Raw genomic sequence first — 12563 nt, 5'->3', positions numbered from 1 at the left:
AATACTGAGCATGCTAATGTATATTTCTGGGTCAGGTTATAGTGCCAGTCCTGCAGAATGCATCCAAGCTCCTGCATGTCCAGTCAAGCAGATGGATGTCAGCACAGCATGACACACAATTTCCAGCTTGTTATCTCGACAGAGCCACACGACATTGGGGATGAAGCCAGTGAAAATGTCAATGGTGAAAAGGCTAACATGGATCTTCCAGAGGCCACCAGCAAAACACAGTTAACTGTCCAACAGGTTGGGTCAGATATATTTAGCACAATCCAGTGGAACTGCAATTTCAGTTACCTCAATTTCATTTAATTTTCCACAGTCCCCAATTACCTGTGGGAAAGATTTTGAGTCAGCCAAACTACATCATTTCTTGAAATTCTTGCTCAGTACAGTGCACTAATAAAACTCTGCTGGGACTAAGCTGTCTCTTACTGTAGTAAGTAAATTAAACCTCTGTGACATTATCTCACCAAGCACATGCACTAAAAGAGCTGCTTAAAGAATCTCATATTAAAGCTTCCTGAAAAATGGAACATGGCACATTACATTTTTGATTTGTTCTCATACATTATCCAATTAAATTTACCACAAAATGGGATACAAGCCAAAATGGGGTTGATCTAAAGGGTATGCATACTGTCCATCTGCTCCTAATTCACACCAGAGTATCACACACTAACATACCACTACCATATAGGCATCACTGCTGTTCATAGAATAATCCACCACACAAATAATACATAATTTATGAACTAGAAAGTGTGAGTATGTGGCAAGTATAGCTAATGAGATTGACTTCAGTTTATGCAAAACATACAAGAAATCACATAAATGTTAATCCTGCAACAAACCTTAATCTTAAACTTAATTTAAATTACCATTTAAATTGAGTCCTGAGAATTATCATCAATGTGCAAGTGAGTGAAGTTACAAAATAGGCATATATTAAATATGCCAATTTAGTAACTAACTCTAGTAACTGCCAGCTTAGTAATCACCATTATACTTCAACATTAAATATATTACATAATTTTCAGTACCATTTTCTTCAGTAAATCTTCAATATTTTCATTAGACTTGACTACATGGTTTATAGCAGGCTCTGAAAGTATTCAGACCCTTTCAGTTTTTGCACATTTTACTGTGTTATTATTAGATTCAATTTAAAATGGATGAACTTTACTTTTTTGGCCATCTACACACAATAGCCCATAATGAGTGGAAACGTACAAACATTTGGCTGGGCCACTCAAGGACATTCAGAGCACTGAAACTACTCCAGCATCATCCTGGCTGTGTGCTTTGGGTTGTTGTCATGCTCAGAGGTGAACCTTCACAACAGTCTGTTGTTGTGTGCACTCTGGAGCAGGTTTTCTTCAAGAACCTCGCTGTATTTGGCTGTATTCATCCTTCTGTAAATTCTGACCAGTCTTCTTGTCCCTACCGCTGTTACTTCAAAAAGAGAGTGATTGAGAGTCATTTTTTATAGTGTGTGTGATTGGGAACAGGTGAAGGTAATCTAAAGTCTGGGGATTGAGAACGTATTAGCAGTGATGGGTTCTGGGAAGTGAAGTCCGGTGTGGCCATGTCTGTAGGCTGCGATGTGTTCTGGGAAACTGAGTTCATGGATGAAGTTGACTTGATGCTCTCTAGGATCTTGCTGGCACAGATCTAACCTGCATAGGTTGCACATAAATCTAACTACATTAATTAATTAGAGAAGTATCTAAAAGAGGTACCAGAATAATTAAATATCTTTCTGGTATCTGAATATTTCAATGAAAAAGGAGACAGCATCTAATAGCTTAGTTCTGATCATATAAAAAAACAGAATCTGTTTAAGATAAATCTGTCGAGGTGGTTTTACTCTAGATTATACTCATTATTAGTCTCATTTTCATGCCGTCCCAAAGGTTTTGCCACCCAGTTATTTTCTTCTTCTGGCTCTCTGAGAGGTCTTTGACCAATCAAGCACTAATGTCTGTCTACTTCCTTTTTTTTTATACATTTACTTCTCCCATCATTTCACCCTTTTCCCTGGCTCTCGCTTTCTCTTTCAGGCAATTACACCAGGCCAGTCTAAGGGCACCAGCCAGACTGAATGACAAGTAATGACACCCTCTGAGAGCCTGCCTTTTCACAGGGTGCACCACTGTCCAAACCAGGATGTCTGCATCATTACACTGATGTCTCTGCCCCTCTCTGTACCTCTCTATCTATCATTTATTGCCCTCCATTTCCTAACTGTGCTGTACTGAACATCCATCCCACTGCATCCATGTCTATGGTGGATTGTGAAATGATTAATAGAGGGGAAAAAAAATCAACTGAACACACTAAGGGCTGTTTGACAGTGTTGGAATCAGTTCTACCAAGTGCTCTGTGATGTGCTGAGCACAGGCTAAGCAACAGCTGCTGCAATCTCCAGTCCATAAATCCTCTGCAGCTAATAATTATACGGCATACTATGGGAATGCTGGATATGTATCAAAGATTACATTTCAGCACATAAATACTGAAAACACTAAAACAATAAGACTAAAAATAAGATTAATTCAATTCCAAATTTATTCCATTTGTGTTATAAAAAGGACATTCAGCTGTGGATTTAAAGACTTCTCCAGGGTCATACCTTTTTCTTAGTGACCACAAATTGCACTTAACAGAAATGCAGCATTACAAGACTTCCCAGAGCTTTAGGGACACCAATGCCACACAGCCCAACACTAGATACGAGAACCACATTAACTATGTGCTAAATCTTCATTTAATTTTTGACAGCACCTTCATGATCACGCTGTGGGCAAGGTTTTCACCTTGCAAAGTCATTATTTCTTCCTCTCACTTACTCCTCTTTAATCTTAGTATATAATCTGTAACTGCAGGAGCATATAACAGGGGTGGTCAACTGCAGGCCATAGTCTGGTTGTGGACTCTGCAAAGTATTTCACTGGATAGAACAAAGTACTCAAAAAGCAGAACCAACATACTACTACTACTACTACTACTACTACTAATAATAATAATAATAATAACCAAAAAAAGATTGGCCGTAGTTCAGTCATTCCAGTTTTCTAAACTTGAACCATCACAACTTCTGTAGCAAATCCTCTGGTACGGCTTGCTGCAGCCAATCACATGCATTTAAGTAAGTTATTTACCTGAAGACAGCTCACTGCATAAGGAAAGAGTTTTCAGACTTTCATAGATTTTTAAAAAATTTTATTTATACTCTCTGGTCTGATTCATGAAGAGACCACATAGCTTGTTAAAAAAAAAAAACGATTGAAAAATGGAATGTTTAAGACAATTAAAAGCAGATGTATCATCTTTTCAGAGTCCATGGCATTGGTCAAAATCAGTAATGTGAAGCTTGAAGTGTGAAACAAAACAACCACTTCGAATAGAGTCTTAATAATTGGTAATGGTTAATTATTGGTACAGTAACTGTCATTCAATCATGTTATTCCATTCAGTCCATGTTAGTTTCTTGTTTGGACCTTTGTGAGTAAGAACTTTTATGTGGCTGGGCCTTTAGTTGGATTAAAAAAGAAAATCCTACATTCTTTCAAGGTGTTTATTTGTGGCTTATGGTCCTTTAACAGCTGCTTAGCCCTGACTGTATATTCAAGCAATTAAACAATATACAGTATGTCCTATATGAGCCCTGATCAGTAGGTAATCAATCATTCAATTAATCAACCAATCAATCAATCAATCAATAAAGCTCCAGTGTACTGCTGAACCACTGCTGCAAACATATATGGCCAAAAGTTTGTGGACACCTGACCATAACACCCATATGTGCTTTTTGAACATTCCATTCCAGATTTAGTCCCCCTTTTCTCTTATGGGAAGGCTTTCCACTAGACTTTGGAGTGTGGCTGTGGGGAATGGTTCATTCAGCCACAAGAGCATTGGCGAGGACAGGCACTGATGCTGGGCGAGGAGGCCTGGGGTGCAGTCAGCATTCCAATTCATCACAAAGGTGTTCAGTGGGGTTGAGGTCAGGGCTCTGTGCAGGACACTCGAGTTCTTCCACACAAACCATGTCAGATTGACAAAGTGCTCTTGTTATACAACAGTAGTCCTAGTGTTTTGATAGAATAGACAGACATGTTTATGGTGTTGTTGGTACTTGTATTGCATCTTGGAGATTAAAGGAAACATACAAAACGTCTTGTTCATGCTAATACATGTGTGAAGAAGTATATATTATATTGTATACACATAGCTTGAATTTGGCTAAGTAGAAGGTAATGACCTGCAAACATCCTCAAACACGTTTTGTCAGGCATTGTGCTAAATAGCCTTTTTTCTTAGGTGAAGGTACAGAGCTGGTGAGTTTGTGTGCATAGAGAGTTTTGCTAAACTGGGATGTTTTGATGTTTTTGCCCCTCTCACATGATTGCTCAGGTGTGTTGATAGTATAGAAAAAAGTATATTTTATGTCCCAGAGTGACCTCATGTCTTTGTTACCTTCTGCATCTCCCTTATAGTTATGCTGTCATAGCTAGTCCTGTCTGAGTCCCCACTTGCACTCTCTGACAATTTACACCCTTTTAAACCATGTAGGATAAGAACATATCTAATAATCCGTTCTTTCTCTCTGTCAAGCTGTACATGCACACCTTCTGCCTGATGTGATGCTGGTGCCAGATCCTCAAACACTTCTTGTGCTGTGGCTCCTCTCACCCTCCGGACCTGACTGATTCATCCTGATGTTCTACTTTTGCTTGGAACTTTCTGCACTTATGACTCACTCTCTCCTGCTGTGGATGGTCTCATATGGATACCCTAAAGATCTGCACTTTTCAAAAACAGTTTATGACCAAAACTATATTGCAGTTTCAGGACATTTCTGGCATGATGGGGGAAAAGATTAGACCATCTATACATATTTACTCTCAAAGGTTGAATCATGGCAGCCACAAAATATTCATTCATTTTTAACTGATATACTGTAAACTGTAGAATACTCTTAGATGCCTGTATAAAAGAAATACACAATGCACTGGCAGAGATCTGCTATGGATCATGATAAATGACCAAAAACACACTGTTAAGGAACTTATTCAAATCTAGTCTTGCATGCCAGACCTCTAGCTTTGCTAGAGAGTCTGGTATGTTTCATCAATAAACATGCAAGATTATTTCATTCCAAAAAGTTCTTTTCCCTCTGGAACCCACAGCACAGAAGTACACTTTTCAAAAATAGTTTATGTCCAAAACTCACCCTTGCTTTAGTGGATAAGTTCACCTGGACACTGTAGATTTCCACGTAAGACCTGCTACTTTATTAATAAAGACAGTCCTGTGTTCATCCCAGGACTTTTATTCACATCGTACTAATGGAGAACATTCTTCCAACACACTTAGTATTGTTCGTCTTTACTCTTATACTCCACAACTGTATATGAATTATAATTCCACAATCTGCTGGAATTATCCCAGAGGAGGATGGCTTCCCTTTTGAGTCTGGTTCCTCTCAAGGTTTCTTCCTCAATTTGTCTCAAGAGTTTTTTCCTTGTTTCCTTCACGGTTGCCTACGGCTTGTTTTTAGGGATTTTTAGGGTTGTGTCTGTTGTCTGACATTGTGTCTGTTGTGTCTATGTTTATTGTTAAAAGTGCTGTATAAATAAAACTGAATGGAATTGAATCACCCAATATGTAATCTGTAATCTTATAAAGTGATTCAGCACTCTGGGACTTTCTACGATATTGACATATAAGAGACTCAGATAATTTAAAACCCTACAATCAAGTTCTTTCTTTTTGACATCTTTTTAAAATACATATCATGGCATATTTATTCATTTCCACTGGGTTTTTAGGCATATCAAAAATGTAGTTTTGAGTCAACAACGCAAATATTATATCATATACATTTTTGTTTATTCTGTAATAATAATGGACTAATGAAAAAAATATACTGTTTATAGTTCAAACAATATAATATAAAGGACACAAAGAATCAAACATTTACATCGAAGGTGTCTTATCACTACTGTCTTGTAATATAACATGCCTGCATTACAAGAAGGCACACCACCCCAGGAAGCTCCATACTGAAGAACACTGACAGACACTTGCTTGTTAATGAAATTACAGATAAGCAAGGCTCTGGTACAACAGAACCTGAATTGATTAACCTTTGCTGGATAAAAAGCATTGCTGAATTTTACTGTGCTCTACATAGTGCTGAGCTGCCAAACAAAAATACTCTATACGCCATTTTCAAAGCTGCTGACTTAAGTTCAAAAGTTATCATGCAAGAAAAATCTACCTAGGTCAAAGGTAAGAACTATAATCGAGACAAACTCCATTCCACCACACAACTCCCCTTTCTGAGTAGTCTATAGTTACGACTGAGATCTGAATACTGATGTACACAATTTCGGGATTAACTCCTCACTAACTCTGCACATAACTCAACCCTGGATATGGCCCTAAATTTCTTCATTGTGCAAGTGAGGAAAAAAGGACAAGTATAGACAATGTACTCGTAATGAGAGCAGATCTTAGTCTAGTTTTACACTGTGATCTGCCAGATGCAATGATGGGTAATTTCAGGCCTAGTAGCCTCTGTTGTGGCATGGTATTCCAGGAACTACCTCTCCTTACCTGCCCTACATCAGATTTCCCTCTGGTATCACATTGATAAGATACATATTAATTTTTACAGTCCTTAAAATGGCTCTCCTACCATAGACAGACATGCAGACAGAAAGACAGAAAGACAGATAGAGTGGAATATGACATTGTTGCATATTCTGCATAAGACACATATCATCTTCAAAAGGAGTAACAATTTATATATATCTAAACCTTTTTTTGCTAAATTGCTTACAAAAATCCTCTTCTTAATTGGAATAAATACTAAATTTTTACAAATTAATGGCCATTTAGTCAATAGCTATGAGTATACTGAAGGTCGTCTTCTGAGGAAGAAGACATAAAACTCAAGAAAACACAAAGCATTGTAACGGTCAAGCCTCATTTCCCCCTACAATATATTTTACCTATATATTGCCTGCATACAAATGAACCAACTATTATTCTAGGATTTAGCCATCACTGGCAAGAAATATGTATTCGTTTGTGAGTGTGTGGGTTTCCATCTCTTTCTAAGAGCCGTTGACAAGCCAGTGTTCAAGCCAGTGTTCAGGCTCAATTCAGAATTGCTTTATGAACTGACAGTTAATTTCAGTTCAGTACTTGGAATTGGAGTTGACACCAGTCTCAAGATAATCGAACTACAATCATGCTGGAAACAGAATCCAATCACATTAAAGTTGGTTCAGGAAGACAACAGCAGTTTAGGGCATAAAATTTTCAGAGCTCTAAAGAAAACCCTTAAACCAGCTGCCATTAAAATCACAGAAAACCTAAGGTGTAGAATCAACCTACAGTTCACAGGAGCTTTCAGCAATAGAACAAAAAATATTCTCTATATTGCAGTTTCAAGACATTTCTGGCATGATGGGGGAAAAAATTAGACCATCTATGCCATATTTACTCTCAAAGGGCGAATCATATGGCAGCCACAAAATATTCATTCATTTTTAACTGATATACTGTAAACTGTAGAATACTATTAGATGTCTGTATGAAAGAAATACTCAATTCCCTGGCAGAGATCTGCTATGGATCATGATAAACGACCAAAAATACACTGTTAAGGAGCTTATTAAAATCTAGTCTTGCAAGCCAGACCTCTTTGCTAGAGAGTCTGGGATGTTTCATCAATAAACATGCAACATGCAAGATTATTTCATTCCAAAAAGTCATTTTAACTCTGGAACCCACAGTACAGAAGTGTGTATTCATGTCTGTGCAGACAGCCAGAAAAGCGTACAAAGATATCAGACACTTCATATCCATCTGAGGCAGAGACTAATCAAAAACAAAAAGTGTACAATTATTGGACCAATTAATTTATTTCCAAAAAAAGAAATACTTCTTGCTTACTAGAAGAACACAAGTAAAAAAGAACTCCTCAACACAAACAACAAATGAAAGTAGACATAGAAAGTGTAATGGGTAATTGGCTCTATGTTTCAAGCAGAGTGCAAAGCAATTTGTGCTACTTTAAATAGGAATGACTATATACAAATAATAATTTTCTATTTACATTTATTTATATGTTTGTTTGATTGTTTGTTTTTTCCATTTTAAATACAGTTTAAATAGTTTCCAGTTTATTGGCATAGAAAGTGATCTGACAATTCAATGTATATATATATGTACAAATTAGCAGCTGGGAAATTTCTAAACTACTGATATTAATATTTAGGGGTCCAAGCACGAAGTCCTACAGTGAAAATTCTTTTTTCCTCTTATTCCCCGGTTTCAAACAAATTCATCTAGGCCCAGTTCACTGATTTCCACCATTTGCATGATATACGAAACCTACTATTGCAAACTAGTCCTAGGATTTTTGTCCCATCTTCAAACTGGCATCAAACTACTTCTGATTATTTTGGTGAAACTATAAAAAAAATTGCCTTTTGGAAAATTTAGCTCAGTCTACTCACATTGATAATAATTGGCATAATATGCAAAAACATGCAAAGGCACATCACATCACAGCACTCCGCGGACTCCATCGCTCAACAAACACTCCGGCCTACAAATATGGCCACCTTGAACTACACTACCCAGAATACACACACACACACACACACACACACACACACCTGCTCTCAGTCGCTGAGCTTCCGTGTTCCTGGTTGATTGAACACATCTGTGTTCAATCAACCACACACACACACACACACACACACGGACCCTTTATAAAGAGACTCTCATCCATTCATGTTTTGTGAAGAATATGTTTTGATCCAATTTTGCCTCTTTGTTATTGACCGATCTGTTCATGTTATTTCCCCTTGCCCTGTCTGGTTTACCCAGTTTGCTGATCGCCTGACCTTTTTGCCTGTTTTTTGACTTTGACTCTGCCTTACAATTTAGAATTGTGCTTTTTACATTAAAACCCCTGCTTAACCTGCTTTTCCATCAGTCTGAGCCTTCATTTTGTGACATTCAAGACAGTTTCAGGAAAATTTGAAGCATAGCAATTGATAGGGGCAGAGCTACAGTCAGATCCTTCTTTTTTTTCCAGAAACTGTAAGTTTTTTTGAGATAAAAGTTAGTGTACTGCATCATTCTGCTAATCTATCTTCAAAAACTTCAATAATATGGTCAATTTCGCATTTCACACAACTGGTCTTGAGCTATAATCACTTGATAAGTATGGTCATCTATGGTCTCTTTATTATTCTTTATAACTTGGTAAGAACTGACCACTGGGGGTGATTTTTGCTAAGGCTGCAATATTTGCTAAGGGTGTGGGGATCAGATCATAAATCAGATTGTATTTCCTATTTTTCCCATGATGTGAGCAGCATGGAACATCTGTCCTTTAATGTTAACAGGTAAGAGCTTTAATACTGCACAGTGTCTAGAGTTTTTTCGCTGACTTGCATCCAGCACATATGCAGGTGTGTACATGTACTGAGTGTTAATTAAAGATACCCTAAATTTATAATTAGTTATGTGACCCAGTTTATAAAATTTTAATTTCATAGTGCTTGTTAAAAAATAAATTCAGGAATAATTCATTTTCGGTAACTGTTTTATCTTGGTCAGGGTCATGGTGGACCATAGAGCCTGTCAATTGATAGGTTAACGAAAGGAGGTGATATATAACCCATGTTCAACCACAGGTTTTCTCCAGAGTCATCTGGCCACCAGTTTAGAGCACCTTCTAAACGGTAACTGGGGCATGTTCAGGCTTCTGTTAGGGACTTTATAGCTCAACTCACATGAGGACAACAGAACCTATGTGGCTGTCTATGCCAGTTCTTTAGGTATGTATAATGAATATGAAGAAGGATGGTGTGGTAGCGCAGCGGGTGGTGTTACCATCTTACAGCTCCAGGGGCCCCGGTTCAATCCTGAGCTCAGGTTACTGTCCATGCAGAGTTTTACACATGTGTCTGCATGTTACCCTGAAATGGACTGGCATTGACAGGGTGTATTCCCACCATGGCCCCAGCATTCCCAGGATAGGTTCCAAATCCACTGTGACCAGGATAAAACACTTCCTGAAGATGAGTGAATGAATGAATAAATATAAAGATAATGCACTGAACAAGGCCAGGAAGTAAGAGCTATTAAAATATATACAAATATCCACTGCCGCTAGCCGCATATATCAGCCTTTTCAGCCACACAAAAGATCCTGTACTGAGCAAAGTAAGATGGAAATGGCTGTATAACTATAAATTGCACAGTAGCTCCATATTCTCTACCTCTAATGACAAATACACTGTTATCGCAGTGATTAATAGAGTTGTGACCATTTTAGTGGATATATATATATATATCCACTAAAATGGTATATATATATAATTGTCTCAATATTTAGACACCCATATCAGCAATGATAAATCATTTATTAGAGTTAGCTAATCAAAGAGTCGAGGAAGGAAAGGCATATATTCCTGCTGGATCAGATTATGGATCAGATTATTTGACCTGGCATGTTGTCAGTTTTTCAATTAACATCTGTAAAATGAATAGGGGTGCAACAGAAGGTATCCCCAGTTCAGAGGCCATTAAACCCACAGTTTTATAGCCAGATAATAAAACCTTCCTCAAGTCTGTGCAAGCACATTATGTTTGGGGAAAAAAAAAAAAACAGGAATATGCACTCAGTAAAATACATTAAGAACCTGGCAACAACCTGTAGCTGTATGTCATAACAAACTTGAACCAGATCTTTATTTATTCTGATTTATCACTGAAGCCTAGTGGTATTAGCTATTATTTTCCTGAGGGTAAAAGAGTAGAGTAAGGCATGATAGTTCTTCAAACCTCCTGGGTAATACTATTTTGGCCTAACACAGTTTGAAGGCGAGACGGTGGCATTCTGGTAGTGGCAGCCATGTGGTCTCCTGCTAACATCTCCTGCTAACATTTGTGTCACCAGCCTTTAGCTTAATGCTCCCCGACACCCAAAGCCTGGTCATAACGATTATCATGACTCTACACCTAACCCTAAACGAAGTATGCAAAAGCTTAATATCATTGAGTGCTGATGAAGTCAGTTATGATTCCTTTGCCTCACTGGAGTATGAGAAAATAGACCCGCAAGATTAATGCAGTGGCATTTTACTCTCCATGTAGAGACTTCGTCCTGACTTTGTGTGCTTGACTCATATCAGCTAAACCTGAATTTAGTTCTGGCCTAATTAATCAGCACACAATGAGGGCCTTAAACACAAAGGTCATTTTGGTAGGTGCCTTTAAAGACATACAAGATAAAGAGGAGGTCTTGGCTAATTGCACTTGTTGGAAGCTTTTTTTTGGCACAGTGGGGAAAGAGGCACTAACAGACATGGTCGCCTAATCACTGATCTGAGAATGCCAGAGCCTGTTTGATGCAAATGACAATGTGGCCTTGTGTTCTCTGAGCAGAGATTGCTTTGGTAATATGCCACCATATAAAGTGATCAATATGCTTGCTGCTGTTCCTAGCACAATCATTTCAAAACCCAGTATGCCATAATTTATCAGAAGTGATTTAGCCACACACACACACACACACACAAATATGCCCCCCACTGTTAAATCATTGATAAGTTTTCACTGCTTACTGCAATGGCAGGAACATTAATGTCGAAGTTTCTGTTCAGCCAACAGTTGGTCTTTTGTCTGTCTGTCTGTCTCTCTCTCGCTCTCTCTCTCTCTCAATGATGAAGTTCAAACTGTTCAACTGATTTTAGAATGGGTTTAGTCACCTTCTGTATCTAGACAGTCACAGGAGACATGTGACATGTAGTGATAAATACAAAAAAGTCTTTCTGTACAGAGTAGAAAGAGAGTTTAAGCAAACTAATTTGGAGCTAAATTTCAGCTACGCTTTAGGCTATTTCCACTAGTGCCCTCTGTAAATATGAATGTAAGGGTGCATATTAAAACTGTTATTGTTCACATTCGCATGTGTTCAGAACTAAAAATAATACTTGTAAAATCTTTTAAAACAAAACGTTGCATGGTAGAATTATACCTCAGCAAATACAGTCCTTAAAATCAAGAAACTTTTCCTTTCATTAAAGCATTATTACCGACACACATTCTGAACACCATTATCTGAGTCTATTTAATTAGGCCTAATTAAATGCACTCATTTCATTTGTTCTTAGTTACTGACAATACAATCTAACCTCACTCCTGACAAAGTACAGAGAGGTAGTGAGGCTAGTCTAGAACCCTGTGAATTCCATTAACAGTAATTACAAGATTATATAGTTACATTACACAGTCCTAAATCATTTGAAGACTGAAGGTGAACTTACCTATTCTGAAGGAGAGCGGCCCACTGGTGGCACTTCTCACCCACATTGCTAAGAAGAGCAAAGGCGCCCAGGGTGCGAGCATCTTCTATGCCTCCTCATGGGTCCTGGCCCGGGGATGCCCCTTCTCACAGCCACCTAGCACAGCAAACACCAACACACAACATCCCATTGCATGAATACAGCAGGAAGTCAGCC

General features: G+C 38.0%; 1 protein-coding gene across 3 annotated transcripts in view; it reads right to left on the bottom strand.

The window, feature by feature from the left end:
- The window catches only part of grik4 (glutamate receptor, ionotropic, kainate 4), a 352304-nt gene that overhangs the window by 162689 nt on the left and 177052 nt on the right, over window positions 1–12563 (bottom strand). For 2 of the 3 annotated variants that reach the window (XM_053239647.1, XM_026924740.3), the window contains exon 3: window positions 12369–12503. In XM_053239647.1, the coding sequence (XP_053095622.1) occupies window positions 12369–12450 (82 nt within the window). In that variant the 5' untranslated portion in view covers window positions 12451–12503. Of the gene's footprint in view, window positions 1–1233; window positions 1559–12368; window positions 12504–12563 lie in introns of those variants that run through there. The other variant, XM_053239648.1, reaches the window with a different exon arrangement.

Source organism: Pangasianodon hypophthalmus, chromosome 14, assembly GCF_027358585.1.
Source record: "Pangasianodon hypophthalmus isolate fPanHyp1 chromosome 14, fPanHyp1.pri, whole genome shotgun sequence".
Lineage (NCBI taxonomy): Eukaryota > Metazoa > Chordata > Actinopteri > Siluriformes > Pangasiidae > Pangasianodon > Pangasianodon hypophthalmus.
The sequence above is the reverse complement of the archived record's forward strand: the minus strand, read 5'-3'. Positions and strand labels throughout refer to the sequence as shown.